General features: G+C 37.5%; 1 protein-coding gene across 2 annotated transcripts in view; it reads right to left on the reverse strand.

The window, feature by feature from the left end:
• The window catches only part of Rab10 (RAB10, member RAS oncogene family), an 84,461-nt gene extending 61,803 nt beyond the window's left edge, over positions 1 to 22,658 (reverse strand). The window contains exon 1 of one of the 2 annotated variants that reach the window (XM_063231317.1): positions 22,031 to 22,658. In XM_063231317.1, coding sequence (XP_063087387.1) covers positions 22,031 to 22,157 — 127 coding nt within the window. In that variant the 5' untranslated portion in view covers positions 22,158 to 22,658. The remainder of the gene's footprint in view (positions 1 to 22,030) is intronic. The other variant, XM_063231308.1, reaches the window with a different exon arrangement.
• Between the last annotated feature and the right edge of the window lie 201 nt (positions 22,659 to 22,859).

Raw genomic sequence — 22,859 nt, forward strand, 5'->3', positions numbered from 1 at the left:
AAATACTTTACACCTTATCTTTGACAGAGATGCCAAACACATTCACCGGAAAAGGACAGCCTCTTTAATAAATGATGCTGGGAAAACTGACTTTCCATATGCTAAAAACTAAAACTGGACTTATGTCTCTCACCATGCACTAAAATAAAGTCAAAATTGATCAAAGATCTACAGGGAAAACAAATATTAAATGTGCCGGAAGATAAGAGTAGGTAAAACTCTTGAAGACACTGGTATAAGCAAAAACTTTATTAAAAAAAAACCCTGATCACAAAGGAACTGTTACAAAGAATTAACAGCTGGCATCTCATCTTTTGGGTTTGTTTTTGTTTTTTGTACCCTGGATGGAACTTGCAACCTCAGTTGCCAGGCAGGCACTTAGGCCACTGAGTTAAAGCCCAGGACTTTCATCTTACTTAAAAAAACTTTTGCACAGCAAGAGAAACCACCAACAGAATGAAGAGATAAACCACAGTGGGGGAAAAATGTTTTCCAGCTGTTTCTCAGACAAAGGACTAATATCAAGAACATCTAACTCAAAAGACACCAGACCTCCCAAATTAAAAAGACTCAATGCAAAAATGGGCATCTGAGATGAACATACGCTCTCAGAGGAAGAAATATGGGCAGCAAATAAACACATGAAAAATGTTCAACATCACTGGTCATTCCAGAGATGCAAATTAAAACACTGAGATTCCATCTCACCCTAGAAAGAATGGCTACTGTCAAGAAGTCAATCAATAGCAAATGGTGGAGGGAATGTGGGTGAAAAGGAACTCTTCTTGGCTATTGGTGAGTGTACAAACTGATGTAACCACTGTGGAAATCAATGTGCAGATTCCTGAAAAAAAGATTGGAGGTCCCATTTTACCCAGCTATTCCCTTCTGTGTATCTTTCCAGAAGAATTAAAAACATCATACCACAGTGATAAATGCATACCCATGTTTATAGCAGCACAATTTGTAATATGTAAATCTTGGAAACAATCTAAATGACCATCAACCAAGGAATGGACTTTAGTATATATGCTCACTTCGGCAGCATATATACTAAAAAAAGATACCGTCTTTTTATACGGTAGAGTACTACTCAGCCATAAAGAATAAACGCAAGACTATACTGATAAATGAAATAAACCAGACATATGTGTAAACATTGCATTGTGTCCCTAGCATGAGAAGCCTTCTGATCTTACTCTATGGTTATGTCTGGCCTCAAACTCCAAATCTTTCAGATTCAGCTTCTCAAGTGCCAAGATTACAAGCATGCACTACCATGCCCATCCTTTAAAACTTGAACCTAACTATGGCACATGGAATCCAAAACCTTAGCATGATTACCCACTCTGCAAGCCTGGTCCCTCCTATTTCTTCAACAATGACCACTACTTGCCTCATTCCTCTCAATTTCAACAAAAGTCACTTTTCAACTCATTAAACTCAATACACTTCTTTACTAAGTATCTTTTCATGAGAATTTCCTCTACCTAGAATGTTCTTTGTCATATCCTAACTTTGGAAAAATACTAACATTTTTCTTCTACAAGAGTTCAAATTCTGAGGTTGAGTGCCATGACAAAATGTTTCCACTAAGCTAAAAACAATCATAGTACAAAAATATATGCGGGATGACTGCAAAACACACATCATGCAGGCAAAAAAGCTACAATATTCTACCAACTGAAAGATACGTTTTAGATGTCATATTGTAGAAATACACATAGTAACTAAAATTTGTGATAATGATGGAGGATGAAAATGATCAAAGTGTATTATGTAAGTGAATGAATCTACAAAAATGAAACTCATTAATCTGAATAATAGAGGTGAAACCAAACATTTGTAACCAACCTGATGATTTATATATATATACAACAAATATGTGAATACCATAATTATATAAATGGCAGCATGTGATTTCTCTTTTACGTATTTTGGGAATGTCTGAGCCTTTAAAGAACTATATATACCAGTTTAAGTGTGTTACAGTAATATTTATTTTTATGAGTCTTCTGAATTTAGCTGCATTTTAAAAAATCAATTAGGGAGCAGAGCGTGGTGGCTCATGCCTGTAATCCCAGCACTTGGGAGGCTAAGGCAAGAGGATCATTTCAAGTTCAAGACCAGCCTAGGCTACAAAGTAAGCTCAAGGTCTGCCCAAACTGCATAGAAAGACTGTCTCAAAAAGACCAAGAAAAAAAAATCAATTAGGAGTATTTAATGAAACTTCAATGATACAAAATTTTAAGAAAAACTTATGTTTTAAGTCCTTTGCAAATTAGTTATTAAAGCAATGCAAATAAGTGCCAAAAGAAACTCAGTAACGTCCAATTTATCAACAATAAAGCACAATCAAGAGGACTGCAAAAAGTTCTATTAAATAAAAACATTCCCTAAGGGCCGAGGATTTAGCTCAACGACATAAGAGCCTGCCTGGCAAGGGCCAGGTTGTGTGTTCAATTCCTGGTACAAAACATACATACATACAAACATACATACATACATACAGTCCTACTAGAAAAAAAACAGTCTTCAGAAAATACAAAGGAAACAGCATTAGAAGCACACCTGAAAAGAACATGGACATGTTTTTGATATTCAGTAACTCTTAAGAAGTTCATCTCAGCCTGGGCTACAAAGTAATGTCAAGATCAGCCTGAACTGCATAGTAAGACCCTATCTCAAAAGACCAAAAAAAAAAGTTCATCTCTAGGACTAGGAATTTAGCCCAGCAGCACAATGACTGCTAGCAAACACGAGATCATCAGTTCAAATCCTGAAAAGGAAGGAAGGAAGAAAGAAAGAAAGAAAGAAGCAAGCAAGCAGAAAGAGAATTTAGTTCATCTCTAAGTAACTATTTTTAAAATATTTATTGAATAGACTAAAAAATTATCTATGAAACATTTCAATAAATTATGCAATTCTTTTTAGCACTCTCTTGTATTGTCCAGAGTACTTCAGTTTGGATGATAAATGACACTTTCACTACAGTCATTAGGCATACTCAGTGTTGTTCATGGTCTCCCTAAGACCTAGTACTGTGTCCATGAATTATCAATATGCTTACCTAGCAACTGAATGGCTAGCTCATCCCTTCATCGACTCTCTTGAATTTTACCCAGAATCTTGTTAATTTGTCTATCTTCCATTAACTCTCATGTTAACAACTGGATACATATTTCTTCATCTTCTTAATCTATACATAAGGAAATAAAAAGTAATACACTATTTTTTTCTTGGCAGGACAGAGATTAAATCCAGGGCCTTCCCAGTATGATATACTATGATGCTCTATATGGTTTGACTATTATCTTTTTTTGAAGTCCTGTAAGGTCTCCAGTGTAGGTTTTATTGGTCTCGTTCTGTACTGTTTTGATCAATTCTATTATACCTGATGATATAGGCAACTCAGTTTCAAAGTAGCAAGAGGCACAATGGTAACCACTTTTGATCACCTGGTATTCTATTTTTGCATCATGTACTATGCCCACCCTTCTGTTCTGACTGTTTTGCTTAGTCACGTTTGGTTTTATTCTTCAAAAAAAGTAATAAGAATTATGGGAGTAATAAAAACCAAAAAGTGTTACTGTAAAAAAGAGAGGAAAGGAAGGTGGTCTAAGGGAATAACCGCAGGTATGTTTGAGTGCATAGGATGGAAAACCGTATTACTGAGCTTTTGTTGGATCAGTTTCCAACATAACTTTATATGCTTTAATTTTATAATTTGGACAACTGTTTCTAGGAAGACAATATGTAACCTATTAACTAGTGATTTCTTACTGTATATTTTTTTTCTTGAAATTTTGAATTACTTGTACCCTTTTACTGCTTTGTTTTTTTATGTCCTTTCTTTTTTCTCTTTAAATTAAGAAAAAAAAAAAATCCAGGGCCTTCCCACTGAACCACATCCCTAGCCCTTTTTTAAAAAATTTTTATTATGAGTTAGGGTCTGAGTTACTAAATTGCCCAAGCAAGCCGCACTCAGACCCTTAGGAATGTTGGAATTACACGTGTGCCACCATGCCCAGATAAAATAGTATACTATACTTTAAACAGTAAAAAAATGTCGTATGTCAAATTTGAAGACACTATTCTACTTCAGAATACCTTAGAAAATGCAAATTCCTTCCCCAAACTTTTCAAGGCCTTTCTGCTCTCTCTTCCAATGTATTTCCTGTCATATCTCCCTGTGATGGGGAGAGTGAAGTATCAACCTGATTGGCTTTGAGATCCACCTAAGGGGACTGGTGGAGCACACTTCTGGGTGTGTCTGGTTGGGTGATTGAGGCATGACTTTGGTATAATATATTGCTCCTGTCTGTCCCTTTCCTGATTGCACTGTTACCCTGCTCTGCTTTCCAGCCACCAGGAATGGAGTATCTTTGCCCTGCCTTGCCCTTTTGTCATGCTGGTTCTGCCTTGGAGCCCGCCTGCTGAACATTACATTCCCTAAGCTGTGAACCAAGTTAAGCGTCATGTTTACTGAGTTGTCTCTATCATGTGTTATAGCCCACTCAGGAGAAAGCCAATACACCCAGCTGTAGCCACTGTGTATTCTCTAAAGCTTCACTCACATGAACCAATGACTTGATTCTTAGCACTTTGTTCTACCTAAAATGCCCTCCAGCCCCCTACCTCAATGTCATGCTTTTAAAAACCCCTTCTATGAAGCCTACAGTTTTAGACCCTTTCTCGTTGCTGAGACACAATACTCAACACCCATAATTTAAAAGATTTATTTTAACTCCATTCCTTTCAGTCTATAGCCAGCTGTCTCCAGGGCAATGAGCATGACAGAAAGGCACAGCAAAGAGAAAACAGAGTGAAGGGAGGAGGCGGGAAAGGAGACGAAATTCTAATCAAACTCCCAGGGACCGGCCTCGAACCACACCCCACCTCTTAAATCACAAATCAGTCATACCACCCCATAATCCAATCACCTCCCAGAAACTACTTTATGATCACACAAGACCTGAGGTGGTACAATGTCTATACAAAAACTGTAACAGCTATACTCTCAAAGTTTACCAGTCCTTCCTGTGTGCTTTCCACAGTATCTTCATGTAGTTTACCAAACTGTTATTTGTTTGGGCGTATCACTAAACTGAACTCTCTGAAAAAGAAAAATTTCGCAATATAAACTATCATGCTGTTCATATGTAACATATATTCAGTAAGTATTTACTGATTAACAAAAAACCTTTAGTGCCACGGCCTTAAAAACCCTCTTTATCATAATTCAGGTTTTCTGTTTTAACAATACTTGCAATTATTTACTATGTTTCAGGTTGGTCCTACTTCTTCCATTAGTCCATTTAATACAGTAATTTAATCTAATTCTTTAAATACACACCTGAACAAGATTAGGGTTAGGGGAAACTAGGCAACCCAACTGGGCAGAGTGTGTCGAAGGTTATAACCCATTACTAACAGACTGAGCAAGATGTTCTTTATAAAACAGAGGAAATGAACAGAAAACAAGACCCAAAATGATTATCAGTCTTGTGGCTCCTGAGCACTGTTCACTAATCAGAAAAGTACTATCTTTTAATCCTTCATTTGAATCTGAATCTGAATTTTTCTTTTTTTTTTTGGTCTTTTTCCTTTTCATCGGTACCAGGGATTGAACTCACGACTGCTTGCTTGCAAGGCAGAGAATCTGAATTTTTCACAGGAAAAAAAAAAATCAGTCATTCATTTACATGTGGGCACAATCAATGAAAACATCCGGTTTCTGGTCTTCCGTGTACATCTGGAGAAAGTTTCCTGGAAAGGGCAATTATTTACATGCTGTATCGGCACGTCAATTCAGGTATTCTGGATACTAAAGGACCCTTCTGCTTTATCCTCAGGGCAGAGAGTACTTATTCCCCACTACCTTCAATAAATACACACTCTCGTTGCTGTTTTGCTGAATTCTTTGTTTGGGACACCAAGACCCTGGACCTCTACTTACCATTCTTTAACATACCTACCACTCTAGCTATGACTTCTTAATTTTCTTACTGGATTTTGTTGCATTGTCTACACCTCAAATGATGCTATTCCTTACAGTTTTAAAGACTTTCCTCATTCACTACTCACTGAAGCCATGATAACTTCAAGTATTTTCATTCCTTAGGACTAGATTCTATTCCTTACCTCCCACATATATAGTACATAAATGCCTACTGGACACAATAACCTAGAAATCTTACAGGTACATGTTGTAATTCAAAAACTTGTTATTAAGCTTCTGAAATCTGTTCCTGCTTGCATATTCCCTAAATTAGTGACAACAATTCATCTACAATATAGTAGTACCAGAAATAAAGGACATACCATAAACTGATGAAGATGTGGTTTTCTTTTATACAATGGAGTACTATGCTACAATACAGGATAAACTTAAGACACTTTTACCTAAATGGATGCACCCTGAGATCACACTCTTAAAAGTGACACAAATCAGACATGCGTGTTTAAATACCACATTTTCTCTGGTGTGAGAAATTGAAAGGGTAAACAAGGACCAAAATGTATATAACGCATATTGGGAAATAGCAAGAGCTCCTTCAAATGGGAAGGGGAACAAAGAAGGGGAGGAGAGGAAAGGATAAAAAGGACAAGAGAAAAAGAATAAAAGGGAAAAAACAGAAACAAAACCTATAAACAAGGAAAGGAAGAGGGGTTGAAGGAAAGGGGAGGGAGGGGAATGCAAAAAGAAGCAGCAAGACATATCATATACAGGTACAAATTCCCTATTATGAATGTTATCATTATGTACATCTAAAATATACCAATAAAATTTTAAAAAAAGAAAGAAGTGGCACAGATCTGAACCTAACCAATCACTACCTGAATCTGTAAGATGAAGTACAATTCTCTTGCCAAATCATGTGCAGTCTTTTACAGCTGGCACCATAGTTTCTCAACAGCCTAGACCCAAATGTTGATAAGAGAACTGGTTGAATATATTGCAATACATCAACTAAGGCAAAGGAGCACTATGGCAGTGGGCGAAAAGAAGAGAAAGAGGAGGAGGAAGAAGAGATAGATAAGGATGAGGAGGATGAGAAGCATGAGAAGGAGGAGACAACCATCCACAATGAATATATTCATAATGCACCACAAACATATACTAATAAAATACAAACACTAAAATTTTTGGAATTTTGAACTCTCTCACTACTTATCCAGTCAAAAAAACAAAACAACCTAGGTTTTTAATGACTCATCGGGGAAAAGAATCACAAAACAGCAAAGAAACGGAGCAAAGTTATATTTCCAGAACAAAATCTCAGAAACTATGTCCAGATGGTAAATTAAAAAAAAAAAAAGAAATTTTCCAGGCCTGGTGGTGTACACCTTTAATTCCAGCACTTAGAAAGCTGAGACGGAAAGATTGCCTTGGGTCCAACGCCAGCCTGGACTACAATGAGACCCTGTTTCCAAAAAATAGATAGACAAAACTTTTTTTAAAAATAAAATTAATCTAAACATGACAAAGATCAAGGAAAACAAAAATATGAAAATACTTTTTAGGTATTATCAGATCCCTAAACTTACAATATTAACTAGTAATGTTTTTACAAATTATTAAAAAAATTTTTTTCTGTACTGGGGATTGAATCCATGCCAGGTAGGCATTCTATCAAGGCCCTATATCTGCAGTTCTTTTTATTTCTTGATTTTGAGTCTGGGTCTTCCTACTCACCTAGGATGGCCTCCAAGTTGTGATCCTCCAGCTTGTTTCAAAAGTAGCTGGGATTACATAGGGGCATGCCATCACTAACTTATTCATACGAATATTTTAAAAGGAAACTACTTGTCTAACAGAAAGTTTTCTCAGTAATTACCATTTATGTAAAGTACTTATTATTTAGTAGTATGGCATTAATTCTAAAACTTTAGTTTTGTACCAAGTCATATAGAGGACTCTATTAAACAAAGTTTCTGACTCAGGAGTCGAAAGACAAAGCTGAAAATTTACATTTTCAAGAATCTTTTCAAGTGCTACTGCTAATAGATTCACTATCTTCTTAGTCACTCCATATTTCAAGAACTAATCATTCTTTACCATCTTTATAGAAAATTAACAAACAACAGACTAAATCATACAATGGGTGAGTAAGGCCAAACACAATATTGCTTAAAAGTCGCATATCCACTGAACAGATCACAACAGTCGGAAGAGAAAATGTAACAGACCAACAGTAAAATGAGCCAAGCTGTAATGGTAATCCATGGAGCATTTCAAAATCTACAGCACAATGATCATGATCATGTAACACGAAACAAGTATACCACAATGTTATCTTCAAGAAAATGTGTTTTATGGGAGAGTTAAATCTGCAGCATCACAAAAAATAATACTATTGAGATCAACAAACAATTTAGCCACTCGTGAAATTAAGTTAGCTTTAATGCTTTCTTTACAATTAACGTTTAAGATCCAGCAATCCAGCCAGGTGAGTGGGGCACACTGGTTATTGAAATACTCTTGGGAACCCGAGGTGGGAGAACTGCCAAATTTGAGCCTAACCTGGGCAACTTAGCAAGTCCTTGCCTCAAAATTGAAAAAAATAAAAAAAGGTTGGAAATGTAGCTCAGGGTGTAGGCCCTTCATTTTTTAGTACAAAAAAAAAGTACGTAGTATTGCCAGGTTAACATTGAAACTACTTTTATTCCCTTAGGCACATACCAATCTTTGGCCACAAAGAGCCCCACAAATTACTGTCCACATGCTGCTTAATTTATAATTACCTATGTTAAATAAGGTTTTACTACTTAATATTTCCATTAGAATATTTTATGTATACAGAAACACAAACTGCCAAACTGTATTTGACGTATGATGTAAAAGACCCCTTTTTCCTCTGAAAGAGGCACTTTAGCACATTAGGAGCACAGCTGACTTACAGGAAGCCCATCTTAAAGGTTAGCTGCAAATTATTTTCACTGAGATACTATTTACAGCTCTGACATTCACACATTGTACAGACCCTTTGTATTCACCACTTAATACAGAAAAATTACTTCATTAAATGTATTAATAAAATCCTTTATCTTCTAACTAGCTCAGTCATACTTGAAAAGGTAAGTCACAATCTTACAACATGAACATCAGTATTACATTAGTTTGTCAAGGCTCATAATTTGTTTGAATTATATTTACCCTAAGGCCTCACTTTTCAACTAATACATGCAAGTTTATTTTTCAATCCTAAGAAACCACTCTTATCTTATAATAAATCATTAATACATCTTATTGAAATATTGAGCCACACAAATTAAACTTTATTATACTTAAAGCACCAAAATTTAGAGGAGTGGTGTTTTATTTTTACTTTATGGTACTGGGGACCAGGCCTCTGTAATGAACTACATCCCGAGTCCTTTTATTTTTTTATTTTGAGACAGGATCTTGCATGTCACTAAAGTGTCCAGGCTGGGTTTGAACTTTCAATCCTCATGATGGCCTTCCAGAGTCAGGATCACAAGTGTAGGCTACCATACCACACGAATATAGTCATTTCTTATTATGTCGACAAAATGTATCACACTTACTTTCTCTTTTTATTGAAGGGGGGTACACAGTAGTGAGACAGGGTCTCAAAATATAGTTCAGGCTGGATTTGAACTCACAGTTAGCCTCCTGAACACTGGAATTACAGGCACATGTCACCACACTCAGCAAACGTTCTTACTTTTACAGAGACTACCGAAAATAAAAGAACTTCTTGCCAGGCATAATGGTGCATATCAGAAATCCCATCACTTGGAGGGCTGAGGCAGGAGGCTCATCTTGAGTTTGAGATCAGCCTGGGCTACATAGTGAGTTCAAAGGTAGCCTAAACTACAATAGCAAGACACTGTCTTAAAAAAAAAAATTCTCACTGATGTAATCATAAATTTACAAAACTTTATGAGACAGCTGTGCAATCTTAATCCTCATTTTAGTTTATGTGTCTCCATAAATTTCTGTATGATATCATTTTCATGGGTTAGACCATATTAGCTAAATAAACAAAAGTCTGCTAACTTTCAATTATTTTGAGCTTAAAAGATTCAAAGTTAAGGTCAGCAAGGCTCCCAGAAGGTACAACAGCGGCTTTAAATTAGGGAGTTTGTGAAAATACAATTTGTATATACTATATTGCAGTCAGAAATAAATAGAAGCTTAAGCTTTAGATAAATATAATATTAATAAATTGGCTGTTTAAAATTCTACATCTTAAAAAAGAAAAAGTTCCACATCTTTATTAAGTATAGCCACTATAACTATGTAAGAAAACAAAATAGGAAAAAGTTATCTTAAAACACACTAAGTTTGCATTTTCTGTAACACAAAATGTTTTTAAAAAGCAAACAAGAGTACCAAGAATCAGATTCTAATTTTATTTATTTATTTATTTGGTCTTTTCCCTTTTTATCGGTACCAGGGATAGAACTCACAACTGCCTGCTTGCAAGGCAGACGCTTATGCCGTTGAGCTAAATCCCCAGCCCCCAGATTCTAACTTTAAATACTGAGAGAACAGTGGTATTTTGATAAACTTTATAGAATTCACCTTTAGACTTACTCTCCACAAGAGGCTGAAACCAAGCCTGAACTGCTCACCACTGTATTCCCTAGTGTTTAGTAGAGGGTGCCTAACACATTGCAAAAATCTCAATTTTTTTTTTCAGTAAGTGACAAATTCAAGAGATCACAGTTTAATTTCCTAGTGTATTAGAAAAAGACTGTCACCTCAAAATAGAGCTCTTTAATCTATTTTGCATCAGACACTCCATTCCATAAAAAATCTGAGATACAAAAGTAAATTTACCAAAATGTTGACAATGGTAAACCTACAGGAAAATCTGAGGAGATTCATTGTAACTAACATCTTAACCTTTATGTAGGTTTGAATCTTTTCAAAGGAAAAAGTTTTAAAAACTTGTAACTCATGCCAACAGTTAACAGTTGAGATGATTTTTATATTTTACTTCCAAAGCACTCTTCCTCATTTATTATGCTGAATATGTATCTCAAAACAAAAATATCTTTTTTTTTTTTTTTGTCTTTTTTCTTTTTATCGGTACTAGGGATCGAACCCACGACTGCCTGCTTGCAAGGCAGGTGCTTATGCCACTGAGCTAAATCCCCAGCCCCCAAAAATATATTTCTTAAAATACAGAAAGATATGACTAAACTTTCAAAAATTCACACCCATTAGTGTCTAAGGAAGGGAAAACATTTTTGCTACACTAAGAATACATAAAGAAAGAATAACTCAGTATTCTTTTATAAGCACAAATATTTACTGGGTCTCAAATCAATAAAAATCAAGAGCTGGAGTTCCTTCAATGACAACTGCTAAAATATGTATAATTACTATAATCTGGACAGATTATGAATTTACTGACTCTTGTTACATATCCTATATGATAGTACACCAATAACATAAGATTGATAATTAAAGAGTAGGATTTAGCGTAGGGGCACAAGTGCCCGCTTGACAAGCAAAAGGTCATGAGTTCAATCCCCAGTACCCAAAAACAAACAAACAAACAAACAAACAGTAAGTCATACTTTGCACCCAAAAACAAAAACAAATAAAAAAGCTAATCTCAAGAGTCAGTCAAGAATTATTCATCTAAATTAAAAATCTCTCCTTAAATGTCACTATTATGGAAGGCAATGGAAAAAACTTGAATACTTTGATTATCCTACATGACAAAAATCTTGTTTTTTGAGGGCAGACTGGATATTTACAAAGTCAGAAGCAAAAAGTCCATCCTTAATTCTACTGAACACTATATGAGTTTTAAAATCGAGTCAAAAATCCAGCAGACCAAATTCAAACTCAGCCTGGACAATGTGTCCTGACACAAAATTAAAGATAAAAATGATCAAGGATGCAGCTCAATGTCAAGACCCTAGGGGTTCAATCCTAGTACCGTAACAAACAAACAAACAAAATCAGAGTAAAAAAATTATCTCAAATTCCAATTGAGATAACAGAGAAAGAGCTTGGCTATACACTTAACAATAAAAAAAAAAAATACAAATAAGTTCTACCTTCATTTCTAGGAGTAGACTTTGCAACTTTAAACAAGAAATATGAAAACTAAGAAGTTTATGATGCCAGGTCACACTGAAGAAGACATTAAGTTGAAACAAGCCAATTCAGATCTCAGAATCCTGGAAGGGTTTTGCAACAGGAGATTATCAAATACCAGTCACAAAGGTAAGTGCGTGATTAAAAGTCTGTGTAAGGACTACCTAAGACACAGTCTGCAATCTCACAAAGCCAGGTATCACCATCCCACTCTCAAGGCCAAGCAACTTTATCTTTCAGACTCTGAATATATAAACAACAGGCTCAATAGTGTGGAGATGGAACTAAAATTATGCAGACTTTAAAAAAAAGACATTAAATACAATGAAACTCAAGCTAACCTCAACCCTATCCACCCAAACGCCTTTTATGTGCTCAGATCAAAAACAAAGGCCACCAGACTTACATGCTCTTGCCGCACTCCAGGCAGGTGATCTGAGGGTCTTTCCTCCAGAGAAAATGCATTATTCTGGAAAGAAGGCCTACAAACGCTAAGGCTTGAGGGGAGGGGCAACCAACCATGCAGCACAGCCAATCCTATGAAAAGCTCTGCCAATGATTACAGAGCTTGCTCAGCATGAAATCATCCATAATTTAAGAAGAGCCTCAAAATTACAGTTTAGAACCAGGGAGGAAAATGGTAAGGATCTTAAAACCTGAAGGAAAGAGAAATCAAAGAAAAAGAAGACAAACTACCTTCCAAGAAAGGAAGATATTCAATAACAAATGCTGGAGGAGCTGAGGGAAAAAAGGAACCCTCCCCTCCACTGTTTGTGGGAATGCAGGCTGGTGGAACTACTATGAAAATAGGTGTGGAGATTCCTCAAAAAACTGGATTGGAGATCCCATTCAAACCAGTTATTCCCCTTCTGGGTATCTTCCCAAAAGAATTTAAAACATCATACTACAGTGATATATGTGCATTCTTGTTTACAGCAGCACATTTTATAATAGCCAGATCTTGGAAACAACCTAAATGCCCACTGATTGAAGGATGAATAAAAAAAGATTTGGTATTTTTTTTTAAAAGTTTAATACAATTCAGCCATAAAGAATAAGTGGAACACTTTTATAGGTAAATGGATGCACCCTGAAAATATACTCAGCAAATTAAGACACACATGTAAACGTAGTTTCATTAATGTGACAAACTGAAAGAACAAAACATGTACATGTGCATGTATATTAAAAAAATAATTAAGCAATATACTACTGATTTCTCTAGGTTCACTGAAGATAAAGATTAGCATTGGTATTGTTTAGACAATTGAAGGCAGATGTCTCATGCTTTAGGTGAATTATTTGGAGATGCAATGTATATATCATTGTTACCCCTGACATGCTTTGAAAAAATAAAGTGGATTTGAAAAACATACATACATAAATAAATAAATAAATAAATAAATGAATGAAATATTGTATGGATGAGGGACAGATTTTTTTTCTCCTTTTTTTGCAGTGCTGAGCATGGAATCCATACTTCACACAAGCTAGGCCAAGTGCTCTACACACTAAAGTATATGACCAATCCATGAACAGAATTTAAGGTATAAACTTTAAGGGACAGACAAGAAAATAAGAAATTTCAAAATGACAACTGAAATAAAAGCTTCAACAAAAATAAAGCTGAGAAACTTTTCTAGGAGATAGAACAAGATGACAAAATTAGAAAACAGAAAATAAGACAATCAATTCAGAAAGTTTAACCTCCAGTTAAAAAGAAAATAAAAAAGTGCCCAGTGTGATGACAGATGCTTTGTAATTCCCACACTCAAGAGGTTGAGGCAGTAGATTTCCAAGTTAAGAGGCTAGCCTGGGCAATTTAGGAAGACTCCAGCTCAAATTTAAAAAAAAACAACAACATCTGCTGATAGTTTAGTATATTCTTTAGTCCTGGCGGTCAATCTCCTGTACCACAACAAAAGAATAAAAGGAAAGCACAGCATAAACTATGGTAAAAAGTGAATCACTAAGTTAATTTTCATTCATATAGAGTACAGATTTTCTGTATTTTTCAAAACATTTGCATCATCTGATTAACCATAAGACTGAAGTGAGGGAAAGCTTACATTTTTCAAGTAGTACTAGAGCAATCAGAAACCTCTTCCATAAGCATTGAGTAAAGCTTAACCTAAATGCCACACCATACAAGAACTCAATGAAGACAGATTTATATGTAAAACAAAATACTATGAAATACTTAGTAAAAAATACATGAAAATCTTCTTCTCTTCTTCTTTTTTTTTTTTTTAACCAGGAACTGAACTCACAATCTCACACTTATCAAGCAGGCACTTGTGCCACTAAGCTAAATCCTGGGCCCTATGAAAATCTTTGACATGTAGTGTACGGAACTTTTTTTTTTTTTTTTAAGCAGAACTCTTTACCCACCAAAAACTTGGTCCATAAAAACAAACTCCTGGGGCTGGAGGTTTAGCTCAGCGGCATAAGCGCCTGCCTTGGAAGCAGGCAGTCGTGAGTTCGATCCCTGGTACCGATAAAAAGGAAAAAGACAAAAAAAAAAACAAAAAACTCCTTGGAGCTGGAGTTTTAGCTCACCAGGCATAAGTGCCTGCCTTGCAAGCGCGTGGTCATGAGTTCAATCCCTAGTACAGATTTTTTTTAAAAATCCTTGCCAGGCATATAGTGGCTCACAACTGTAATCCCAGCACTTTAGGAGGATAAACCCAAAAGATCACAAGTTTGAACTCCAGTCAGGGCAATCTGACAACTCAGTGAGGCTCTGTTTTTGTTGTTGCTGTTGTTTGTTTTTGTTTTAAACAACAACAACAAAAAAGTGCTGAGGTTACAGCTTAGTGTAAAGGTCCTGAGTTCAATTCCTGATACCAATCTCCCAAAAAAGCTAGAGACCAAAAACAAAAAAAGAATCCAAAACCATGACCCATAAACAGGACTTCATTAAAACTTAAAACTGTCATTCTGTGAGGCACACGTGAAGAAAATGGAAAGACAAGTTATAAACTGAATATGGTGGTGCAAACTTGTAATCTCCAGCAATCTGGGAAGCTACCGAGGACTGCAAATTCAAGATCAGACTGGGCAGTTGAGTATAACTTGCCTCAAAATTTTTAAAAAATGTTTTAATTATAAAGGCCAGACAAGTAGCTCAGTGAGAAGGCCCTGGATTCAACCCCCAGTACCACAAAGGTCAAGGAAAAGTATAAACAAAACATTTGCAAACTACATATGAAACACCAGAATTTTCAATGTGTTAAAAAAAAAAAAAAAAAAAAACCCGGGGCTGGGGATTTAGCTCAGCGGCATAAAGCGCCTGCCTTGCAAGCAGGCAGTCATGAGTTCGATCCCTGGTACCAATAAAAAAGAAAAAGACAAAAAAAAATTTTTTAAAAAAACCCTCAAGACTCAATAGTTTAAAAAACACAATTAAAAAAACGGGCAAACGGCTGATCCGATGGCAGTGGGTTATCAGAACTTATTGACATTAGTGTCACTAAAGTTGGTATACCACCCCCCCACTGCTAAATTTGACTGGCTTAAAAAAAAAAAAAAATGGGCAAACATGAACAGCCATTTCACCCAGCAGGGTATACAGGAAGCAAGCAAGTATATAAAAAAAGTTAAGTCTGGTCATCAGGGAAATGCAAATTAAAAGTTCCGGCTGGGGATGTAGCTCTATGGTAGCAGGGGATCTTTATGATGAATAAGGCCCTAGGATCAACCCCCAGCCCTAAAAAAATACATAAAACAAAAACCACAGCAATTATCTCAAAAGCCCATACTCTATTTTCTCTGTATTTCTTTAACAAATCTTTCCATGAGTCTCTAAAACATACACACAGTGAGATTATCGCTACACATTTAACAAAAGACAAAATATCTAAAAAAAAACAAATTAACAGCAGCACCAAATGTTGCTAAGAATGTAGAGAAATTGGATCACTCAAATTTTACTGATAGTAGTGTAAAATATTTAAGATACTCCAGAGACAGTTTGGCAGTTTTCTATAAAACTAAATCCACAATTACTGTGTAACATGGAAATTGTACTCTTGGGCATTTATTCTACCTAGACAAAACCTTTGGTAACACAAGACTACACAAATACTCATGTAACAAATTTATAACTGACAAATTAAAAACAAGTCAGGCACATGGATCACAAGTTCTAAGTCCAGCCTGGCAACTTAGTGAGACACTGTCTCAAATAAAAAGGGGGGCTGGTGTTTCTACTGGGAAGGCTGTGGTTTCCATCCCCAGTGCTAACAAAATTTAAAAAAAAAAATTAAAGATACTTGTTTATTTGTTTTTTGCACTACTGGAGATTAAAGCGTTCCCAGTGAGCTGCACCTCTAGGATTCTATTTTCTTTTTAGATATAGTCTCAGTAAGGTGCCTAGACTGGGCTCAAACCTGCGCTACTCCTGCCTCAGTCTCCTAGTATGCCAGTTTTGACTTCTTTTTAATTTTTTATCAAAACATTAATTTTTAAAAGAATTATACAGTTAAAAAAGACCATACAGGAAGATCTCTTGTGCACTTTGTCCAGTTTCTTTCACTGGTAATATTTTGGTAAAATTACAGTATGTCACAAGCATGATACTGTATTGGTATCTAATACAAGTCATTGGTCTTATAAAAACTTCCCCAGTTTGTTGGTACTGCACTCATTTGAGTGTTATTAGTCAAAACTGTATCATCTTAATGAATTTCTAGATATCTACTTAGAACAAGGAAAGGTTTATTGTGGCCCATGGTTTCAGTCAACCACTGACCCTGCTGTTTTAGGAGACACATTAGGTCATGGCAGGAGCCCTTGCGGCAGGAAGGGGTTCCAATGTCCCCATATTGCAAACATCAGTTGCTATTTTTATCAAAAATACTATTTTTCATCTCTAGAAAGAAAAACAAGCAATCTATTTAGGCTTGCTATCCAAAGTATATGACACTGTCTTCAAAGAAAATTCTCTCGTTTCTGATCTCCCCTCAAGAACAATTAGTGTATACCTTGGGAGGTGGGATGAAACACTTCTCTATAATGCCAGCCCTCAGGAAGCTGAGGAAAGAGAACTACCACTAATTTAAGGCCAGCCTAAACTACATAGCAAGACCCTGTCTCAAAAAAACAAACAAACAAAAAAAAAAAACTGAAAAAGGATTAGCAGATTTGCTTTGGTATTTTGGGGACAGAGCTCATTATGTAGTTTAGGTTGGCCTTGAACTCGCAGTGTAACCCAGGATGGCCTGGAATGCATGGCAGTTCCAGTCTCAGCTACCCAGCTGCTGAGATTACAAGCGCCAGGTTTCTCCAGAATTTTATTCCCGGGCTGGGGATTTAGCTCAGCGGCATAAGCGCCTGCCTTGCAAGCAGGCAGTCGTGAGTTCGATCCCCGGCACCGATAAAAAGGAAAAAGACAAAAAAAAAAAAAAAAAAAAAAACAAAACAGAATTTTATTCCCATCACTTGTTCAAATTCTTCCTCCTCCCACCAGCACTGGGGATTGAACCCAGGGCCTTTTGCACTGAACTGCATCAGTAACTTTTTTGTTTGTTTTGTTTAAAATTTTGAGAGAGTCTTGCCAAACTGTCTACCTTTCAATCTTCCTGCCTCCTGGAGTGCTAGGATTACAAGAATGTGTCACCATGCCCCACATTAGCATCAAATTCTTTTTCTTGGAACTCAAATTTAAAGGTATTCCATTAATCCTCAATTATTCATCTACTTGAAGGAACCTACTCCATAACTGACTTATCAACCTTACAGATTCACATGTTGTCTTAACATCAACATCCTTAGTAGCTTCTTTAACTCCATCTTTATGACTAATCTTCATGAAGTTTTATCATGTACATCTCTTTAGCTAATCACACAATATATGCTTGATAATAGTCTGTTTTTCGTAAATCAACACTCAACAAACCTCCACTTCCATAATCATCACAGCTGTGTGGACAGCACTGCCTGGGCAATCTCATACTGAAACAGACAGTTGAATCTCTATCATTCTTTCCCTTCTACAAACCAAACAAGACTGTCTATAGTTCCTCTGCCACATTTTGTTACTTCATTATACACTGTAATCCTGAAAAAGAACATAATTATTGCTAAAATCAACTCTGCTCTATCATGCTTTAAATTTGCAAAGCACAGATACAGTAATCCAAATATCCCTGATACTTGATCTGAGAGGTACAGGTTCCCTACTCTTAACATATCCCTCTTCAAAAAAAGCAACTCCACTTTACAAACTAAAACCAATGAATATGTGAACTAGCTTATCATCTCTTTTTTTCTTTTGATTTTCTGAGAAACAGCCTTGCCATTAAGTAAGTCCATTAACTCACAACAATCCTACCTCAGCCTCTAAATGCTAGGATTACAGGTGTGAAGCACCACACCCACTGGTATGATTTGTTTTTTAAACAATGAAATTCTCAAAAGGAGTAGGCATGATTCCTTTACTAGTTAACCATACTACCTTTTGGAAGTTCCTTCATCTCTGAAATTTATTGTAGTATTCATTCCATCACTAACATTCTGTGATTCTAACATTCCAAGGAGATCTGAAGATCTGAAGCAGGAAGATCTCAAATTCGAACCCAGCCTGGGCAACTTAGTGAGACCCTATCTCAAAAAAATAAAAAGGGCTGGAGATAGTACCTTGCCAAGAATGGGTAAGACCTTGAGTTCAAGTCACAGTACATCAAGGAACAAGCATAAGAAAAAAAGGAGGTAAAGAGGAAAACATTAAAATAAACTAGCCCCAACTTAAAAACTGAATTGAGGAGCATGAACATCCTATCTGCCTGACTGCATTCCTTATAATCATGCACTTACTAAATGCAGGAACTCTGCATCTCTGACCTTGTGTAACTTATATTCTAGTGTCCATGATTCACTGAGACTGGTTGAGTGTCGAACCCATCAGTAATGTGCTTTTGCAACTGTCTGCAATAAATCTGACCATAAATATCTTATCCTAGTATCGATGAGTGAGAATTTAAAGTATACCGAAAAACTTAGATACAGTTTTCCTCCTGAGCACCAGAAGCAACAAATAGCTATAAAAATTCTTTCTTCAAAAAATCAATATAAACTAAAGAAACCAACAAGAAATTTAAAGGATCATGCCTAAATAATGAGAACCTACCTTCTTATTTTAATACTGGTCCTTCTGGTCACCTGTAAAATAAGCACTTGTACACAAACTTTGGATGTGTGGCAAAAGGCACAATTGTGTGACAGAGCACATGCTCAGTATGGGCCCTAAATTCAATCCCCAGCGCCAAAATAAAATAAGCAGTAACAATTAAATGACAACTTATCATCATTTATATTTAGAAAATGCTGTTAAGTTTAAAAAACAAACAAACAAAAAACCCAGGGCTGTTAGTATAGCTCAATGGCAGGGCATCTGTCTGTATGCCAGGCCTAGAGTTCTTTCCCAAATATCCCTCACCAATACACTCACAAAAATCTTTCAACTGATATATGTTCAAGCCAATCACGTTGACATTCTCCTGTTCCATCATTCAAAAGGCTGAGATAGGAAGACCATGAGTTCAAAGCCAATCTAGACTATTATAGTAGGATTTGTCTCAAAAAAAAAAAAAGTTGAAGCTTATGTATTTGGCTCACATATCCTTCAGAAAGCACTGGTTTAAGATAATATCAATAGTACACTTCTAAATCTGTGAACAGAATATATAAACATGTTTGAACTGGACTCGGAATTTTATTTATCTTACTCAGCTCAGACTAGTCAGCATGTTATAATCAAAATATGGAACATTTTTATACCAAAATATGTAAATGTCAGAGACTACAGTGAAATTGTTTAACAAAGTACCAATTAAAAATTTGGGTGACCACTGTGCGCAGAAGGCATTCCATCTGTAAAATAACATACTCTGTTGCAATTGAGTAGTAGAAAGGTCACATATTCCTATGTGGCTAATACTTCCTCGAAGTGTCTGGCACCGTGTTAAGAGCTTTATTCTCACTGACCCATAAAATCCTCACAACTACCATGTGTAGTACAGACTATTATTAATACTATTTTTAAAAGAAGCTGGAGCAGAAAGAAATTAAGTAAGTCACACAGATAGTTGACCTGTGGAACCAGGATTCCAACCCAACAGGCTTGGTCCAAAACTACCCCTTTTTCCCAGGCAAAAGGATTACAAAAACTGCCACATCTCACAAAATGGGTTTTGGGTATGTGCCCTTTACAAAAAGAATGGTGTACACAGAATTAATGCTTTGTTTCCTATTCTCTATCCCACCCTTCTTGACGGTAGGTTAAAATTAACATTAAATTCTCCCTCTCAGAGGAAGGCAGTAGGTATCCCACCCTTTTGGTCTAAAGCCGGTTTCATCTGCGACAGTTCACTTTAGTCGTCATGACCACGCAAGACTACTGAGTCTCCCCCCAATTCAGACGAGGCCTCCCCGCCTTAATCTTCATTCTAAGCCTTTTCCACACTATTGTGATTGTCCTCACCAGAATGCTCAAGGGGTCTATTGTATCCACCATTTATCCTCAGTGCCTAGCATCAGATGCTCAATAAATATTTGCTGACCGATCTAACTACTTGACCCATCCAGCCAAAGACAGCTAAAAGTGAAATGCTGTATTAAAAGCAAAATTAGTGCTAGAAAGTGCCACCCCACAAGGTGGAGAGTAAGTTCTAAGTTTCACGAAAATTATGACAGTCTAAAAGAAACGAGTATACTCAGGGAATGGTTATGATGATCCTCCCCAACAACACAGCAAGTAAAAGAAAAACTATTTAAAGCAATCATTTATCCAATTTAATTTCATCCATAGTTTGTTTTATGAGAATAAACTGCTGATAATGTCATTAAAGTCCAAACCAACGATTTCAGTAATGCTATAAACTGGCTGAAATCCTTTTTATTTTGACAAGTCCCAGGATTTGAAGTCTGCAGGTGTTTTTCTAAACAGTCTCATTATAAAATTAAGCTGCATTTAAAACGAGTTTTACTGCCCTCCCCCAATGCTGGAGCTGTCCTTAAAAAGTCAACAGGAGAAGAAAAAAGTGGGTTTTACAATTACTTTAATACAATTAATGCTAGCGCCAGAATCAAAAGGAACTTTTTTAGAGTCTTCCTTTTTCGTTTCCTAAGCGACAAAATGATAAAAAATGTCAATCGTTACTGTGTTTCTTCCACACCAAGTAATTTTGAAACGTGGCACAAGCACATTAACAGGTTCTTAGGGATATGACCCGCGGAATACTCTGCTGTAAATTCTAACGCCAAGTAAAATAAGGGAAAACCTGACTTCATTCCGTCAGGCTAAGGACAGAAACTGATCATCTTCCTCAGATTACTGTTTCTGTTGATGTCTTGAAAAGCACAGTGAGCAAACACGCCCGTAGATTCCCACTCCAAGCACGAAGAGCCTCCGATTGTTCCACACATCAATGGATTAGTCAACGCGGACAATTCGCTTTTCCCCTCTAATGTGCTTAATTATTATTCACACAAATCTTCAAGTTTACTGTTATGCGCAAACTGATTCTTCTCTTTGCCCTCAAATATAAACGCAGACCTTTTCCACGTACCTAGTACTGCTTCAATCACAACCACAAAAATATGCCCCTTGGAAATATCATACATCTTAGTAACTCTATGCAAATATGGAAAAAGCCAGTCAAGTTGCGTAAAGAAACAGAATTTTGGAATGTTATTAATGCTGCATATTTTGTGCCTACAGCGGGCACTTTAGAATGAAGAGCTGAAAGTAAAGGCCGGGTGAAAAGGGAAAGACCCCGCCCCAGTGTACTCGATGCCCATTGAAACAGTAACTTGGATCTGTCGTTTGGAATCTGAATCACTGAAACAAAGGCGTAAATTACGGGAAGCAAGATGTCTGGAGGGGAAAAAAAAACGGCTTGCAGCTACAGGGACAGTACATCACCCTCCCACCAGTCTTACCTATGGTGGAAATGAAGGTGGTATTGAAGGCATCATCAGAAAAGCGAAAAAGGACGCAGGTCTTCCCCACTCCCGAGTCCCCGATCAGGAGCAGCTTGAAAAGCAGGTCGTACGTCTTCTTCGCCATTGGGAGGAGCGGCTCAGGCTCTGGCCGCCGGCGGCCCCAAGGGATCGGTCCCTCGCACTACGGCCAACTCCTCACCCGGGCGTTCTCGGGCCGGAGGACCGGGGAAGCGTGGGAAAAAGGAGGGTTCGAGAGGGCGCGGGCGACCTACAAATAGCCTTGTCGAGGAAGCCCAGACAGTGGCAGCCCCTGGTGCCTCCGAGGACGGCGACGGCGGATCCGCAGCCTCTCCCAGCCGCTCCGCCCGGTTCCGGGGAGTCGGTCGGGACAAAATGGCCTCCCCTCCCCCTCAGGGCTGCTCGGCCGGGACGCTCCCACGGGCGAGCAAGCAGGTTCTGCTGTCAAGAGAGAGCGGCGGGCGCGAGGACAGCCTCTACCGAGCAGAAACTCCGCGTCAGGACGCGGCGAGGGCGGCGAAGGAGAACCGCGAGGCGGCGAGCCCAGCTACATAGCCCCAGGAAGCCGAGCCACCCGGGCCAAAGCCACCTTTTTCCCGTGCCCTCTCACGCCGGCGTGCGCGCTGCCTGAGACGCACGCAAGGACGTACGCCCGCCCTTCCCTCGCGCCCTCGCCCTGCGGCCCGCCTCCGCGCACGCGCGCAGGGAAGCAAGGGGGGGGCATGCGTGGTCGGAGAAAGGAGCAAGGCCCTAGTCTGAGACCGGATCGCGAGGGCCGAGGGGTGGGGCCGGAGAGGGCGAGGCCGCA

The sequence above is a fragment of the Cavia porcellus genome, unplaced genomic scaffold (assembly GCF_034190915.1).
Source record: "Cavia porcellus strain 051 isolate PalLab524CR breed Dunkin Hartley unplaced genomic scaffold, mCavPor4.1 scaffold_1, whole genome shotgun sequence".
In the NCBI taxonomy this organism is placed as follows: domain Eukaryota; kingdom Metazoa; phylum Chordata; class Mammalia; order Rodentia; family Caviidae; genus Cavia; species Cavia porcellus.